This window comes from Chiloscyllium plagiosum, chromosome 6 (genome assembly GCF_004010195.1).
Source record: "Chiloscyllium plagiosum isolate BGI_BamShark_2017 chromosome 6, ASM401019v2, whole genome shotgun sequence".
In the NCBI taxonomy this organism is placed as follows: domain Eukaryota; kingdom Metazoa; phylum Chordata; class Chondrichthyes; order Orectolobiformes; family Hemiscylliidae; genus Chiloscyllium; species Chiloscyllium plagiosum.
In genome coordinates this window covers 114,979,802-114,998,568 of record NC_057715.1, presented here as the reverse complement: position 1 = coordinate 114,998,568, position 18,767 = coordinate 114,979,802, and the positions used below count along the sequence as shown (strand labels likewise).

The window sequence follows — 18,767 nt, the reverse complement described above, 5'->3', positions numbered from 1 at the left end:
TGCTCATGTTCCTCCCCAGATATCTCTTCAGATTTCAAATATTTCCAGGATACGTTGATTGATTGCCGAGACATTGAAGGGCCTGTGCCCGAAACGTCAAAAAATTCCTGAAGAAGGGCCTGTGCCCGAAACGTCGAATCTCCTGTTCCCTGGATGCTGCCTGACCTGCTGTGCTGTTCCAGCAATAAAGTTTCAACTTTGATCTCCAGCATCTGCAGACCTCACTTTCTCCTGCCGAGACATTTGTCAAAGCAGAGAAACTGGAAATTTCCAATAGACGCTTTGGCCATGAGCAGATAAAACTGCTCCAGGTGAGGCTCGAACTCACAACCTCGGCATTGCGCACGCCAGGACACTGACATATAAGTACCGCGCGCTGACCGATTGCGCCACTGGAGCCGCACAGATACACTGCTCCCAATATCACGTCTTATACCTCAGCGGTTGACAAATTGACTGTGATGTAAGATTTTCAGGTTGTATTCACATGTGGTTCCTCACTTATTTGAGGAATTTGCTTCATTACGCAATGCTAAACTGGATTGATATTGGAAAATGTATTTTCAATATTTTCTTCGATTGTTCTCTGAGCCATTGAGGTCTTTAGTCAGGAGAAACCTTATAATCTCATTCTCTGTTAGCCTCAATTACTGATCTTATCTTCGGCACCAAGTTCCAGAAGTTGATCTTGCTCTGAGTTTTGGCATCATAGACAAATAGAAACATACCCTTCAGTCCAATCCATCCATGCCGAGCAGATATCCTAATCTAACCTCGTCTGTATGCCAGCATTTGTCCTATATCCCTCTCAAACCTTCCGATCTAAATGTGTTAAGAAAAGATTTACAAGGAGGTTGCCAGGTTAAAAGGACTTGAGCTAAAGTCCGAGGGTGAACAATCTTCGGCTGAAGCCTCCATCAGTGCGGCACTCCCTCAGGACTGACCCCTCTGACAGTGGGGCACTCCCTCAGCACTGACCCTCCGACAGTGTGGCACTCCCTCAGCATTGACCCTCTAGCACTGCAGCACTCCCTCAGCACTGACCCTCCGATAGTGCGGCTCTCCCTCAGCATTGACCCTCCAGCACTGCAGCACTCCCTCAGCACTGACCCTCCGACAGTGTGGCACTCCCTCAGGACTGACCCTCCAACAGTGCGGCACTCCCTCAGCACTGACCCTCCGATGGTGCGGCACTCCCTCAGCACTGAACGTCTGACAGCGCAGTGGTCCCTCTGTATTGACCCTCTGACGGTGTGGCATTTCTTCAGTACTGACACTCAAACAGTGCAGCACTCCCTCAGCACTGACCCTCCAATAGTGTGTCACTCCATCAGCAGTGACTGTCTGTTGGTATAACACTCCCTCAGCACTGACCCTCCAACAGTGTGTCACTCCATCAGCACTGACTGTCCGATGGTATAACACTCCCTCAGCACTGGCTTACTGACAGTGCAGCATTCCCTCAGTTCTGACTCTTTGAATGGTTTTGTAGAAGGGTCACTGGATCCAAAACGTTAACTCTGTTTCTCTCTCCACAGATGCTGCCAGACCTGCTGAATTTCCAGTAATTTCTGTTTTTGTTTCTAACTTCAAGCATCTGCATTTGATTTTGTTTTTGTTTAATATCTTAAAATTTGTGCTCTCACACTACTCAAGGCAGAGGCCTGGTTTCAGGGAACCAGCTTTCTATGTAGTGGTATCCCAATTTTGGACCATTTATGTGTTTCTATGGTTACTGAGGAGAAGTGGCAACTGTGTTTATATATGTCGTACTGTAACAGCTTGTTAAACATGATCTCAGCGTATAGTGGAAAATAACAAAGAGAAAAGCAATATCACGCAGGCTATCATTTTTATTCTGTTCACTGAGTGTCCAAATTGGATGCCTTTTGATATGTTCTCTGAAACACTGAGCATCCTGCTCAGCAACTCCTTCCATCTAGCACCAACTCCTAGTCAGTCACTTCATATACATGGAATGGCAGATGGAAAGTGAAATCAAGAGTGCAGTTAAGAAGACGGACCTCAGATAAAAGTTAGGTGTTTATCCTCAGCCAGCTTATATTTTGTTTTGTGCTCCTCAAAGAGTTTGATGAGTTCCTCGATGTATTTCTGATGAATTTCATCAATTTCCTGCTGTGTTGGATTTTCTTTCTTCTCCATGTCTATGGGTTTGCCGACTGAAAGTGAAAGGAAGATTTACTTATTAGCTGCTTGACAGTGTGAAACAAATGGTTTTGTCAAATGGAACCATAAGAATTGTCGAACAATGTCGCACAGAAGGAGGCCATTCAGCCCTCTGTTCTTGTTCTGACTCTTTTGGTAGGGACATGCAAATTGTGTCTCAGGACATGCACTGTCCCGGCTGCCTTGTTCTCTTGCCCCATGAGCTTTTTGTCATATTTTTGTCCCCCTCCAATGTTTCTCCGGCTCCCCACAGGAACTGCCTCCTCCAGCCCTTCAGGCAGCCCATCACAGCTGTCAGTCCACAGAAGAAGGCCATTTGGCCCACCGTGTCTACACAGTGCTGTTCACCTTGCCTGGTCCTGCCCAAGTGCAGCATGTTACACTTAACCGGACTGAATTCCTTTTGTCACTGATCAGCCCATTCGCCCATCTACATCCTCGATAATCTAAGGCTCACCATTTACCATCTCAACCAAGTTTTTTTTGAAATAGAGAAGACCTTCCTCCTCAATCTCTGTCTTAAATGAGCACCCCCAACTCTGAGGTTTTGCCCTCTGGTTCTGAACCCTAAGGTCAGACTCTAAGATCTAGAAACAGAACCCTCTTGGAGCAGAGGATCTGCCAATAGAAATACATCGATATCATTCTGACAGCCTTTCCAAGAACAGAGTTTCAGATTTTCACTCTCTTTTTTGTGATGTCACCCCTGAATGTCCTGGCTTGAATTGTACAACTGTGTCCCCTTGGTACTGTCAGAGAAGGGTGACGATGCCTCTAATGACCAATTCTATCATGTTCACATGACACGAGCAATGCAAGAGATTGTTTCAACACTCTACTTCCTCACCTCATGATCAAAGTACCTCTGAATTTTAAAGGATTTTAACCACAACTTCTGAATCTTTGAGTCAGTCTACAATAAATCCAGCAACAGAAAGCAAGCTAACACCTATGTCTGAAGAATGCAATGTTTAAAACACCTCAAAACACCAGGACTCTGAGTATATTTAAGGAGGAGATAGAAATTGTTAATTAGTAACAGGTTAAAGGGTTATGGAGAGCGATTCAGGAAGAGGAAGTTGATGTTGAGATGAGATCGACCATGATCATATCAATTAGCGGAGCAGGCTGGAAGGGCAGAATGACCTAGTCCTGGTCCAGGATCTTATGAATCCTCTTACCAGTGGGACTTTGCATTTGCCTGGAAAGTAAACATGTCCTCCGAGTCCAAACATCACCTTGCTGCATCATTGCTTACATTCAGAAATCTCTAGAATTACTCCCTTCAGCTCCCAAACATTTTGTGGACCTTAATACGTAACTGCAACAAATTTCCTCTCATTGGACTCTCAGTCGGATAGCTACATTTTTGGTTTTACTATTCATTACTGCGTAACTCCTTCAAGAAGGTTTGCTGGGGGTCACTTTAAAATTGACATCACAAACACAATTGAATGGTTATGTACAGAAGGTGAGGGACAGAAGGTCTTTGCTCAATCTAACATTTCTCAAATATGTCATCTTAAATATTTCAATTCGATCACCCCTCAATGTTTTAAACTTACGGGTGTATTAGCCACATCAATGAGACCTGTCCTCAGCAATTTAACCTTTTTTATCCTGGGTACCATCTTGTTGAGTCTAAACTGTACCACCTCCAAAAGCCCAGAACCGAACACACGTTATTCCACTTTGATTGGAGCTTTGTACAGCTGGAACTTAACTTCTACCCCTCCACCTTGAGGTTAACATCAACAGTCCACCAGCCTTTCTGATTATGTTTTGTATCTGTCCACGAAATGTCAGTTCTTGAGTATTTTTCCCACTGTCATTCTCCCGTTCTGGTCTTCTGAAGTGAATTGGTAATGAATTTACTCGTTGAGAAACCTTGACTTTGGCAGATGATCTTGGTCAAGCATGTGGCACATGCCTTCAAATGTAAAAATCACACAACACCAGGTGGTAGTCCAACAGGTTTATTTGGAAGTACTAGCTTTTGAAACGCTGGTCCTTCATTGGGTGGGTGTCAGGTGCCGCAACCACCTGATGAAGGAGTAGCGCTCTGAAAGCTAGCTTCCAGATAAACCTATTGGACTATAACCTGGTGTTGTGTGATTTTTAACTTTGTCCACCCCAGTCCAACACTGGCACTTCCAAATCATGCTTTCAAATATGATTGTGTTACTTACCCACCGTGTAAATGGGCTTCCTGTATGGTAAGAGGCCAAAGCTATACTGGAATACACCACGAGCATGGAAAAGGGGGAGTGATATTCCCATCACCTTCTGCAAACGTTCCTGGATCTTTCTTAGCAGTGAACCCTTTGGATTGTTCACCTGATCAAATACCTCATTCTCACCAAAGGAAAATACTGGAACTAGGGATGCCCTTGGGAAAAAAAATCAAACACAAGCTTTTAATTTTGAAAGGGATCTTTCAGTCAGATTATAATGTTTAATTTTTGTTTGGTAGTGCACAACTTGACAATTGCTGAAAAATACCTACTTTGTCAAAGCTGCTCATCTTAGATTAGATTCCCTACAGTGCGGAAACAGGCCCTTTGGCCCAACAAGTCCACACCGACCCTCTGAAGAGTAATCCACCCAGACCCATTCACCTACTCGTGCACCTATCACACCTAACCTGCACATCTTTGGACTGTGGGAAGAAACCGGAGCACCCGGAGGAAACCCACGCAGACATGGGGAGAATGTGCAAACTTCACGCTGACAGTCGCTCGAGGCTGGAATTAAACCCGGGTCCCTGGTGCTGCGAGGCGGCAGTGCTAACCACTGAGCCACCATGCATTCTCATCAGGATCATTTAGTAGAATACCAGAGTAAAGGTGGGACAATGTTTTTATACTAGATGGGAAAGAGTGCTGATTGGAACGTGGACTGCAAAATTCTTTCCCTAAAGAATAGAAGAAAGATCTTTTAGAACGGAAATAAGGAGAAACTTCTTCAGCCAGAGAGAGGGGTATCTATGGAATTCATTGCTGCAAAAGGCTGAGGAGGCCAGGTCATGAAGTGTATTAAAGACTGAGATAGATAGGTTCTTGATTGTCAAGGGGATCAAGGGTTACGGGGAGAAAGTGGGAGAATGGGGTTGAGAAACTTATCAGCCATGATCGAATGCTGAAGCAGACTTGATGGGTTGAATGGCTTAATTTCAACTCCAATGCCTTATGGTCTAAAGGACATTAGAGAGCCTTATGGGTTTTTACAACAATTGATCACAGCTTCACAGTTATCATTACTAAGGTGAGAGGTGGGACCTTTCCAATGCCAGACCACTTTTGGCGAGTCAGTTGGGAAAGTAAGGTGGGATTGGCAGAAATGAGATTCCTGATGTTAAGAGAAAAGAGACTGCTTCAGCAACCAACCTTTGAACAGTGAGACAAGAACCTTGCTAGGAAGAGGCAGGAGAAGTACTTGCATATGCTTGTATGGGGTTGTTTGGCTCAGTTGGCTAATGATTCCAAGAATCAGAGAATCCCTATAGTATGGGAGCAGGCCATCCAGCCTATTGAGTCCACCCAGACCCACCCCCTCCCTTTAACCCTGCATTGCCCATGGCCAATCCGCCCAGCCTGCACACCTTTGGTCTGTGGGAGGAAACCTGCATAGACGCAGGCAGGATGTGCAAACTCCACCCAGACAGTCGCCCAAGGCTGGAATTGAATCCGGATCCCTGGTGCTGTGAGGCAACAGTGCTAACTGTTGAGTCCACCGTTCCCCCAACCTCCCCCCCCCACCTTTGTTGGATTCATCCATTCATTTGAGTGTGGATTCAATTCCTGCATCAACTGAGGTTCTCACCCTCTCCCCTCACTTAGAGTGTGGTGACTCTCAGGTTAATTTGCCACCAGTCATCTCTCTCTCTCTCTCTCTCTCTTTAATGAGGGAGCAGCCCTATGGTCTGGTAGGATTATGGTGACATTATCTATTACTTGATCTTGCCTCACGATATGAGATTCCCCAGTGACAATTCAAAGTCAAAAGGCCATAGAAATTTTATAGCATAGAAGGAAGTCATTTGGCCCATCATGCAATCAAACATCCATCTGTCCTAATCCCATTTTTAGATTTTTTTAGATTAGATTACATTACAGTGTGGAAACAGGCCCTTCGGCCCAACAATTCAACACCGACCCGCCGAAGCGCAACCCACCCTTGCAGCGCTTGGTCCATAGCCTTATATGCTGTTCATCTGTTCATCTAAATAATTCTTCAATATTTGAGGGTTTCAGTCTCTCCTACCATTACAGGCAGTGTGTTCCAGATACCCACCACCCTCTGGCTCTGAAGATAATACCTCAAAAACCCTCTAAATCTCCTATTCCTTATGCTAAATCTGTCACTGTGTCTGCTTATCCAGCTGCAAAGGGGAATTGCTTCTCCCTATCTACCCTGTCTATGTCCCTCAGATCTTTCTAAACCTCAAACAGGTCCCCCTAAAGTGGGCACTTGTAGGCTTCAGCTCACCACGTGTTCTGTGAGCCTTGGATACTGGTCACCAATGTCTCAGGGCGACTGCCTGCCCAGGTCCTGACCATTGGACATTAGCATTAGAAATGTACCAGCCTCACTGGTATATCTCCAACCCAATCACAACAAGGCTCTGCATCTTGGATGCAGTACAAGACACCCTGTGCCCAGGGACGGGACCCAGCTCATGGATTATACCAGGCCACATCTCAGGGACTCACCGCTCGTTCTCTTGGTGCTCATTCACCCTGCACCAACTTGGATGCTCACAGAATCCCCGTTTTGCCTTTATGCACTTTGCCTCCTCAGCTGCACCTTAAGGGTGTACGATATTTCTACCTTGCCTTGCCCTTTAGCAGCAGACACAAAGCTGGGTAGTTCATCATGGATGTCAGCAGTCTATGGGTGGACATGTCGCTGTATTACACTAGAAGGTAAAGTCACCTGAGTCTTACCAGACCACATCATGGGCACCATGGTTGGTCAGTGGTTAGCACTGTTACCTCACAGTACCAGGCACCTAGGTTTGATTCCACCCTCGAGCGACTGTCTGTGTGGAGTTTGCACATTCCCCCCGTGTCTGTGTGTGATTCCTCTGGGTGCTCTGGTTTCTTCCCATAATCCAAAGGTCTGCGGGTTAGGTGGATGGGCCATGAGAAATTTCCCTATATATATCTAGGGAAGTGCAGGCTAGGTGCATTAACTATGGAAAATGCAAGTTAAGGAGATAGGTAAGGTGGGTGCATCTGGGTGGGTTGCTCTTCGAAGGGTCAGTATGGACGCGATGGGTCTACTTCAGGACTGTATGGATTCTCTGATTCTAAATGGCTGTTCCCTCATTAGAGACAACTGGTGGTGGTTTAACCAGAGGATCACCATGCCTCAGGTGAGGGGAGAGGGCGAGTCCTTCATGGTAACCTCAGCCAGTGCAGAGACTGAATCCATGCTGTTGGTGTCACTCTATCTTACAAGCCAGCCATCCAGCCCAACTGAGCTAACTGACCCCTTTATCCAATATGGCGACAATCTCATATCTGCATCACATATTTACCTCTCTGCACTATACACACTATATGAGTACTGTGTGCAGTTCTGAACACCCTATTATCGGAAGGATATTATTAAATTGGAGAGCGTTCAGAAAAGATTTACCAGGATGTTGGCAGGACTGGAGGGTTTGAGTTGTAAAGATAAGCTGGATCAGCTTGGACATTTTTCGCTGAGCATCAGAGGTTGAGGGGTGACCTTTGAGAGGTTTATAAAATCACGTGGGGCATAGATAAAATAAATAGCAAAGGTTTTTCCCCTGGGAGGGGGGGGGTGGGAGTACAAAACTAGAGGGCATATTTTTAAGATGAGAGAAGAAAGATTTAAAAATAACTCGGGGGCAACTTTTTAATGCAGAAATCACATGTGGAATGAACTGCCAGAGGAAACAGTAGATGCAGGTGCAGTTACAATGTTTAACATATATTTGGATAAGTTCATGAATCAGAAAGGTTTGGAGGGATATGGGCCAAACGCAGGCAAGTGGGACTGTTAGTTTGGGAACATGGTCAGCATGGGCTAGTTGGATCAAAGGGTCTGTTTCCATGTTGTATGACAGTATGACTCTATGTGACTTAAACAAAGTGCCTTGCCTCGAAGTCTAAACGGATCGGTCCTCAGTCAAATCAAGAGATCCAGCACTGGAAGTCATGGTCAGCATTTGATATCTGCCCGGGGGTTTGGGCACAGTCAGTCGGTCACTTGGGGGTGGTCATTGTCAGAGGGCCTGTATCACTCCACTCTGGCGATAGAGCCTTGGTCAGCCCGGTAAGTCCAGGGTAACAGTCTGGGGATTGTGCTATGCTTGTCGGGGAGGTTGTACAGAGATCAGTCAGGGACTGTTTGCCCAAGTCAGTCAAGGGGCTGCTCCACGGTCAGTCCTGGGGTTTTGACTGCAAACAGTCAATGTCAGGGTTGGGGAGAGGGTGTTATAAGGGACCACTCCTACATGGAAAGTTGAGGAACTCAATTGTGGGCATTGAAGGCAGCATGCTAGGATGAAGAGGGTGTGACATCTGTGAAGAGAGAGGAACAACATGTAAGGAGGGGTCAGGGAGATAGAGGATCATGGAAAGGAAAGGGGTAATGGAAATGCATCAGTACCACACTGCCTTCAGCTGGGATACAATGTGTTACTGTGTGTGGCATGTCGAATGCTTGGGATGGTGGATACATTGAGGAGTGAACAGTTGGATTGGTAACTGGGTTGGGTGGGAACATTTTATAAAATTCATTTACACAATGTGAATATCTCTGGCTAGGCTAGAATTTATCACCCAGAAGGCAGTTAAGAATCAAGTACAATGCTGTGGGTCTGGAGTCATACATAGGCCAGACCAGGTGAGAATCGACTGATGTGTCATCAGTGAACCCGATGAGAGTGCTTTTGTAACAATTGTTACCGTCAGTCAAGCCCTCTAGTCCAGAGTTTTCATTAAACTTCTATTTCACCTCCTGCTAAGGCAGAAGTAACTTACATCTCCCAGAATGTCATTTTTTTAAAAGATATTCATTCATGGATTGAGGGCATCTCTGGCTAGGCCAGCATTTATTGCCCAGGGGGCAGTTAAGAGTCAACCACTTTGCTGTGGGTCTGGAGTCACATGTCAGCCGGACCAGGTAAGGACGACAGTTTCCTCCCCTAAAGGAATTAGTGAACCAGATGGGGTTTTCCAACATTCAACAATGGATTGGTGGTCATCATCAGATTCTAAATTCCAGATTCTTGTTGGATTCAAATTCCACCATTTGCCATTGAACCTGGGTCTCCAGAACATTACCGGAGTCTCTGGATTAATTGTCTAATGATAATAATGCCACTAGGCTATCACCTCCCTGACATCACTGGTAGCTAACAGGGTTGACAGGTCAGTGCACCGTGGAGATGGAAATGGCTCCACTCCGGCTTGGCATGGGCAGTGTAAGTGTTTCACCCTCTGGGATCCACATTCATTCAATGCGAGGCCCTTCATAGGGCATCCATCAGATACCCACACAGTCCAGGTGAAGGGCACCTGACATCAAACCCTGCTGCATGCCTACCTGAGGCATTGACCTACTGTTGGAGTACAACGCAAGGTCTCAAATACTCTTTGCGCATCAAACAATGGCAGCAACTCTTCCCACTATTGGCTGTGATGCACAAGCAGTTCATTGAGGCCTGGAAGGATTGATCCTGTTCATCAAAGTAACCGTCACCTTCCAGGGTGCCACAGGGGTTGCTCACCCCTCCCCTTGGGACAATCAAACATGGTGTAGCACTAAGGATGATGAAATTCTGCACCTTCAGTCTTGTAGTTGCAGCTAGAATGACACCCTCTTACAGCTGGCTAGCATATTTTAACCAACGTGATGCAGCATTTACAAGGACGTGTCACTCATGGCATCTCTCTGCCCTCAGCTGGCCACCTTCTACTCTCTGTCCCTCCCACTATGTCTTTGTTAAGTCCCAGCGTGTGCAGTTGGTCTTGAGGGAGCCTGCCCTGTCTTGGAACCCATTGGCCTTGGAGGTTTTGCTTGGGTGCCGGTGCCCAGGCGGAGTTTGCGGACAGAGGGCCCAGAGATGCTGAGTGCAAAGAGACAGGTTCACCCTCCTCAGTGAGAAGTCCCGTGCAGCTGAGGGTGGAGGGGAAAGGTCACCCTGACCATGGTCTGGTGTCTCAGCTCCCTCTGGTGGTCTCAAGGGAACAAGCCATCCCTCCTCTCCATCAGCTCTTCCACCAGGACCCTGTCAGTAAATGGGGATGCCACCTTTCCCCTGTCCAACATCACCAGGCAACTCTATAGGGAAAAGGACTGGACCTGGCAGCTCTGAACCGATGACATTTCACCTGGTGCAGGACTGCTTTTTATGCCATGAATCCTCGGAAGTCCCAGCAATGACAAGTAAGTCTGTCTCTGGCAAGAGGGATAGAGGGATGAAGTGGGCATTATAGAGGCACTGTGAGATAAGGAGAGTGGTGAGCCTGTGGAATTCACTACCACAGAGACTGGTTCAGGCCAAAACATTATGTGTGTTCAGGAAGGAGGTGGATATAGCTCTTGTGGCTAAAGGGATCGAGGGATATGGAGGTAGAGAAGGTCAGATTAGGGTGTTGAGCTTGATGTTCAACTATGAATGGGGGAGCAGGCTCAAAGGACCGAATGGCCTACTCCTGCTCCTATTTTTCATCTTTCAAATGACGCAAGTTTGGGAGAATCACGTGAGATTTCATTAGAGGTCCACAGAGAGAAATTGAGCCAAAATTGACATTTTGCTGATTTTTGGTAAAACCCAACCTTGGTTTTCTATTTGCCAATTGAATTTAAGTTTCACTAGGACCTGAAGCAGCAACCAGGGCAACTAAGGGCAGAAAATAAATGTTGGCCAGCCCACAGCTCATGTCCCACAACTGAATAAAAGAATTTCCCTAGCATTAGCCTGTCCCTTTAGTTTGCCAGCTCAGTGAGATTACCACAATGTCTCTGTCTTTCTCCTAGATCAACCAGACAATTAACATCGTGACTCGTTAATCAGACCTGGTGCTGGTGAGGTTAATGTTGTCCAGGTGTATCACTTACCCGTACTGGAGAGCAAGTTTGACAAATCCTTTTCTGTTCTTCAGCAGCAGTGTTAATGCTCCTGGTCTAGCATCCAGAGCTTCTGGAGCACCTCCAATGACAATGACAGCGACATTGCCACCTTCTGCCCTCTTCAGTAAATACCGTGCGCTCTCCTTGGCTGATGACACCAGACCTGGAACATGGGAAGCATGTGTGGTGGAAACCAACCATGAACCTGATGAAGGGCCTACGCCCGAAACATCAATTCTCCTGCTCCTCGGATGCTGCCTGACATACTGTGCTTTTCCAGCATCACACTCTTGACACTAACCAAGAGAGATCAGAAATCACATGCACAAATGTAGCACCCTTCAAGACATGTCAAAGCTCTACAGACATGAGAACTTCCTAAAGTATGCGGGTGTATAAGCATATGAATTAGGAGCAAGAGTAGACCAATCAGACACCCTAGTGTGTTCTGTCATTCAGTAGCATCATGGCTGAACTTATGATTACAATTTTCTGCACATCCCCAGTAACTTTTTCATTCCTTCACTTGCTAGGAATCTATCCATCTACATCTTAAAAATATCCAAGCACTTTGCTGTATATTAATCTCCACATTTTGTAATTTTTTTCTCTCACTTCAGTCCATAATTAAAAGTACATGAAAATAGAAAGACACAGTTTTGGTGCTGCTATTGAAGGCATGGCTGGTACACATTTTGGTGTGAATACTACTTATCATAAAATGATAGTGATCTTGAGTTCAGTCAAAGCATTGGCTCTTAAATCCTTACTTGCAACATCATCTGTTCTCCCATTGCCTATGTACCTTGCTGATCTACACTGACTCCTCATCCAGCAAATGTGAAAATTCATATCTGTTAAATTCCTCTGTGGTCTCACTTGCTCTGTCTTCGCTACATATTTCCGGGGGAAGTTTGTGGAGGTTGTCAGGGGTCACAGCCGATGTGGGAAGGCCAGCAACAGGGGAGGGGAGGGGCTCTGGGCAAATTGGCGAATCTGAACTACTCCCTTATTGAAGTACTAATCCCACATTGTATTACCAGTGCAACTCCACCTCTTATGATCCTGCCTCACTAGCTACCTGATGAAGAAGCAGCGTTCTGAAAGCCTGTACTTTCAAATAAACCTGTTGGACTATAACCTGATGTTGAGTCATTTTTAACTTTGTACACCCCAGTCCAACACCGGCACCTCCACATTATGTTTCTGGAATGGTAGTTAGATCATGCCCTGTTTGTGCCTTTAGATCATTGTGTTGTGAATGCTGTGTGCATTCAGGTAGAGTGAACTTAACATTGTCTTTTTGATATTATTCCACATTCAAGTTACACTTGATACTCACCTTTGTTTCTCCCACCTTCGAGTCTCCCTTGCAGCTTTTCCACTTCATTTCACCAAAGTTTAAACCAACCCCTCATCAAACCTCCTGGTGAGGTTTTTAAAGTTCATTTACAGGATGTAAGCATCATTATCTAGGCCAGCTTTTATTGACCATCTCTAGTTGCACTCGAGTACAACAGCACGGCTTGCTCAGCCATTCTAGAGGGCAGTTAAGAGTCAAGAACATTGCTGTGGGTCTACTTGCTGAACTTTTCAGAGAACACCTCTGGGACACCCGGACCAACCAACCCAACCGCCCCGTGGCTCAACACTTCAACTCCCCCTCCCACTCCACCAAGGACATGCAGTTCCTTGGACTCCTCCATCGCCAGTCACCTTAACCTCCTTCTACCTATCGCATTTCCAACGCCCCTCCCCCAAGTCCCTCCTCCCTACCTTTTATCTTAGCCTGCTTGGCACACTTTCCTCATTCCTGAAGAAGGGCTCATGCCCGAAACGTTGATTCTCCTGCTCCTTGGATGCTGCCTGACCTGCTGCGCTTTTCAGCAACACATTTTCAGCTCTGATCTCCAGCATCTGCAGTCCTCACTTTCTTCTGGGATCATATATAGGCTAGACCAGGTAAGGAAGGCAGATTTCCTTCCCTGAAAAGCATTAGTTTTTAACCCCAGACAATTGTCCCATTAATTCCAGATTCTCATTGAATTGAAATTCCATCACCTGCCATTTGTACATATGTCCCAGAGCATCACACGAGTCTCTGGATTACTGGCCTCACTGCTAACCCATTCCCTCCCCAGTAGCAATACTTGTCCCATCAGTTGGTACAAACATCGCTTGCCCCCAAAACTAGCTTTAGTCTTTCAGACATTTTATTCAATACAAATTCCACCCACTGCCATGTTGGGATCCCAGAATCCGGATTTCTAGTGCAGTCATATTATCACAGCACAATTGCCTTCCCAAGCACGTTACCTACCTCCACTCATAATATAGTCCCGGAAGAACGGGATCCTGAACCAGAGAGATAGCATCAGCAGATGTGGCTTCAGCCCGGGGTACATTTCTCTGAACCCTGTCACCTCAGTGCAGAAGTTTCCAAAGGCCCCAGCTACCAATACACCATGTGGATGGAAACCAAAGATATAATTCTTCTTGGGATCCAGGTCTGCAGTCTTAATAAGCTGCAAGAGAACATCGTGGTAAAAAACTGTCAGTCTTCAGATGAATGGAAGCATGAGAGTTTCCCAATAGTGAATCTGTGAACCAGAGAAGGAGACCTTTCAGCCCATCATGCCACTGTTTACTCCCAGTCACTTGGGCTTTTCTTATTTGACTATATTTCGCATACACATTGACAATATGTAAGACATCCACTTCAACACTAACACTCAATAGCAACATTGTGTACCAGCTGCAAGTGGCACTGTGGAAATTCACCAAAGATCCTCAGACAGCATCTTCCAAACCCATGACCACTTCCATCTAGAAGGACAAGGGCAGCAGATACATGAGAACACCAGCCCCTGCAAGTTCCCATCCAAGCCACTCACCATCCTGACTTGGAAATATATTGCCATTCCTTCAGTGTCACTGGGTTCCCTCCCTAAGGCAATTTCTGGCATACCTACAGCACATGAACTGAACAAGTTCAAGGAGGCAGCTCACCGTCACCTTCTCAAGGGCAACTAAGGGTGGCTATTAAATATGAGCCCAGCCAACAACACCCACATTGTGTGAATGAATAAGTAAAGACATATCCAGAGACTCACGCAGAGATTACTGGCGAAATTCAATAGTTCTGGCAGCATTTGTGGAGAAAGAAGCTGAGCTAATGATTCAAGTACAATATGAATGCTTCACTCACCCTTTCAGAAAATGAATGTCAGATCATTATTCTGTGTAATGCTTTTCCTTCTTATTCTTCCATTGCTTTAAAAAAAACAGGCTCATTAATGGAATGTGTGTCTTACTGACTGGGTCTGTATTTATTGTCCATCTCTAATTGCACTTGAGCTACTTTTGCCAATTACTGTTACTCTGTATACATTTTTTATTAGTTCATTTGTGATGAGTGTATCGCACAGACAAGACCAGCCAATACTGCCACCACTGACCCTTGTGCCAAAGGTAATAGTTTCTTTGTGTTCAAAATCAAAACTGCTCGATCAAAAACCACTATCAAAACCACTCTTTGTTTTGAAGTTGAAAATCACACAACACCAGGTTATAGTCCAACAGGTTTATTTGGAATCACTAGCTTTCGGAGCGACGCTCCTTCATCAGGTGGTTGTGGAGTATAAGGTCACAACCACCTGATGAAGGAGCGGTGCGCCGAAAGTTAGTGTTTCCAAATAAACCTGTTGGACTCTAACTTGGAGTTGTGTGATTTTAATGTTGCCCACCCCAGTCCAACAACAGCATTTCCAAATCATGATTTTGAACACTTCCATCAAATAAACATTTGGCCTTTTTGAGAATGAATCAAGATTAGAGTGGTGCCAGAGATGCCCGAAGCATCGATTTTCCTGCTCCTCAGGTGCTGCCTGACCTGCCATGCTTTTCCAGCACCTCTCTAATCTTGACTCTAATCTGCAGCATCTGCAGTACCCACTTCTGCCTTTTTGAGAATGAACCCAGTTTCCCCAGTCTCTGCACTTAGTCAGTCCTTTGTCTCCAGTTTGCGGTTAGGAGCGAGACTGTTTCACTGCAGAGTATTGTGTGCAATTTTATTCTTCTTATCCAAGAAACCACCTACTATAGATGAAGTGATGGCCTGGTGGTATTATCACCGGACTGTTAATCCAGAGACAAAGATAATGTTCTGGGGACCTGGGTGCAAATCCTTCCGTGGTAGGTGATGGAATTTGAATTCAACACAAGTGTGGAATTAAGAGTCTAAGGATGACTATGTGAATCTATTGCCAACTGTTGAGAAAACCCATCTGGTTCAATAATGTCATTTAGGGAAGGAAGCTGCCATCCTTACCTGGTCTGGCCTACATGTGACTCTAGATCTCTTTACTGTCCTTTGGGTATTTAGGGATGGGCAATAAATGCTGACACCCACATTCAGTGAATGAATTTTAAAAATCCTGCCATCGAGGGAGTGCAGTGGGAATTCACCAGATTGATTCCTGGCATGGCAGGCTTGACAAATTGGATTGATTGGAGGTATAGGCATTGAGGTTTAGAAGAATGAGATGGGATGTCATTGAAAACAATTCAATATGATTATGTTTGATGCGATTGTGGCCTCAACTCCACCTTATTGCCTGTTCCCCCATATCTAGGAGAAAGTGAGGACTGCAGATGCTGGAGATCACTTGAAGAGTATGTGCTGGAAAAGCACAGCCAATCAGGCAGCAACCAAGGAGCAGAAGAGTTGACGTTTCAGGCATAAGCCCTTCATCAGTATTGGGGAAAAGTTAACATTATTTGCCTGGAAGCCATTTTCCTGATTCAGCTGAGAGTTCCATTTTGTGTCCCCAGCCAGAACTTGCTGGCTATGCATTCCTTACTCTGAGGTAATGTGAAAGGTTGTCCTTATCTTCCTTCTCAAGATAGTGTCTCCTCCCTTTGCTGAATGATCAGTGCAGGCTGTAGAACCAGTCAAGTTGACATAGACTTTCCAATTAATCCCCCTTCCTCCTCTAGTTATTGCCTTTTCATGGTCATTCAGCCAGTTAGGGATATCTCTGCTTAGTATTAGCAATCTGTGTAACTAGAGCAGGTGGTGATACCACTTGATCTGTCCACTTGTGGAATGTATAATAGTGCTTTAGTTTTGAACTTAATGACTAACCTCTAATTTAGAACCAACTTGTAAGCATGCCAAACTGTGTAATTAACGGTCAGCTCCTAGCTGTTTCCTCTATATAATCCTGTAGTATCCTGATGTACTTTGGAATAACATCAAGCCACAGTTAGGACGGTTAATTCCCCATGATATATCGTGTAAGAAACTAATCAGTTCGCAAGGTCCGAGTATGAGAGTTTTCTTCAACAATCAGAAATGAGGCTCATTTGTGATGAAGGGCTTATGCCTGAAACGTTGACTCTCCTGCTCCTCGGATGTTCCCCCATATCCTTGAGAATTCATTATTGCTCAAAAATCTATTTAATTCAACCTTGAATATGTTCAATGAGTCAGTCTCCAGTGCACTCAGTGGAAGAGAATCCCACAGATTGATGATCGTCCAAGGGAGGAGGTAAACCTTCTCATCTCTGTCTAAAGTGGGAAGCCCCTCAGCACCTCAGTATAGATTCTCCCATGAGGAGAGAGATCCTCTCCGCATCTACACTATCCAGCCTCTTCACGATCTTATATGCCTCAATAAGATCAGCTGTCATTATTCTTCACTCTAATGGGCTAAGCCCAAAATGTTCATCTTTCCTCATAAGACAAACCCCTTCATTCCAGTAGTCAGCCAGCAATTCCTTTCTGATCTAGTTCTGACCTGATTTGTCATGGAGCCAAGGTGAATAGAACTATCTTGACTGAGATGAATATCAGAATATATTCATGGGGCTGAATGGCCTTCTTCAGTTACCGTGTGAAAAATGCTGCCTCTGGATTCTCATCCAAATGTACAACATACAAATGGTCAATTGTATCCCATCCTGTCAGAATTTCCAAAGATTTATTTTTATAAACAAAACGCACATCTTGGAAGTGATTTGAAAAGTGAAGGTCATGTGGAACAGTGACCTTGAACATCGAGTGCACTGCTACAGTTTTAAAGGCCGTAAATTAATCTTTAACAGATTAATTGTTCAATAAATAAATAAACACGGTTGTAGAACTGGGGGTGGAGCAGAAGGAGTTAGGAGGAGAGGAGTAGAGTGATTTTGGTTTTGAATATGGTTTTGTTCTGGGATTCAGATTCAAATCCTGCCACAGCAGATGGTGGAATTGAGTAAAAGTTTGAATTAAGTGCCTAATGATGGTTATGAATCCATTGTCAATTGTTGGGAAAAACCCATCTGCTTCACTAATGTCCTTTAAGGAAGGAAACTGCTATCCTTACCTGGTCTGGCCTACATGTATCTGCAGACCCACAGCAATGTGGCTAACACTTAACAGCCATCTGGGCAATTAGGGACGGGTAATAAATGCTGATCCAGACAATAATGCTTACATCCTCTTAATGAATGAAAAGAAACCTAATCTGCACTTCTCTGGACTTTGGGAGGAAATCAAAGAACCCAGCTGTAACTCCACGCGGTCATGGGGAGAACATGCAAACTCCATACAGTCTCCCGAGACTGGAATTGAACTCAGGTCCCATGGGGTAAAAGTGTGAACCACTGAGCCATCGGGTTGCCCTGGAGTAGACTTTGAGTAATTCCCTTTCAGAACAGAGACAAGGAGATTTTTTTTTCTCTCAGAGGTTGGTGTGATCTTGGAGCCCTCTGCCTCAGAAAGTGACAGGAGTGGAGCTGTTGAATATTTTCAACACCGAGGTAGATTGATTGGGCAGGGGACTGAGAGTGGTGCAGAATAGATGGGGATGTGGAATTCAAAACTTGAAGTCTCGATTCTGTTGCGTGATAGAGAAGATCCAGAGAAGGATCTGTGATGGAGATCCAATGAAGAGGTTTGATAGTCAATGTTTGCTCCTATTTTGTGTGTGAATGACAAAGTCCGATCCAACACACCATGGTCTAGCTTTCATGTGGAATTTAATACCCATTCTTAGACTGCCATGAGGAGGTGATGATAAAAGTGAGTAGCTTGCTAAACTAGTTTACTGGACGGTTATGAGTCAACCACTTTGCTATAGGACTGGAGTCACATGTAAGCCAGACCAGGTAAGGATGGCAGATTTCCTTCCGTAAAGGACATAAGTGAACCAGATGAATGAATGATTTATTATCACATATATCTTTAAGATACATTGAAAAGTGTTTTGTCTCGACAATCCAGTGCTATCTTGAGTTACAATAACAATGAAAAAAATTTCTTAAATAAGAGTTCATCCTCTTTTCAAATTGGGGTCTCAGGCATGGCCAGAGTCAAAACGTGTGGCACTGGAAAAGCACAGCCGGTCAGGCAGCATCCGAGGAGCAGGACAGTCGGTATTTCAAGCCTAAGCCCTTCATCAGGAATGTGGGGGTGGGGGCCT

General features: G+C 45.1%; 1 protein-coding gene and 1 non-coding gene across 2 annotated transcripts in view; both read right to left on the bottom strand.

Annotated features, from left to right (window-relative positions):
- Window positions 1-303: 303 nt before the first annotated feature.
- trnai-uau lies at window positions 304-399 on the bottom strand. The gene is made up of 2 exons: window positions 362-399; window positions 304-339 (listed from the first exon to the last, which is right to left on the bottom strand). It is a non-coding gene; the product is annotated as a tRNA-Ile (tRNA).
- Window positions 400-1,842: 1,443 nt separating this feature from the next.
- mogat2 (monoacylglycerol O-acyltransferase 2) overlaps window positions 1,843-18,767 on the bottom strand; it is a 54,860-nt gene continuing 37,935 nt past the window's right edge. Inside the window, exons 3-6 of the mRNA XM_043692485.1 lie at window positions 13,619-13,823; window positions 11,287-11,461; window positions 4,377-4,576; window positions 1,843-2,180 (exon numbers count right to left, since the gene is read on the bottom strand). Coding sequence (XP_043548420.1) covers window positions 2,026-2,180; window positions 4,377-4,576; window positions 11,287-11,461; window positions 13,619-13,823 — 735 coding nt within the window. The 3' untranslated portion in view covers window positions 1,843-2,025. The remainder of the gene's footprint in view (window positions 2,181-4,376; window positions 4,577-11,286; window positions 11,462-13,618; window positions 13,824-18,767) is intronic.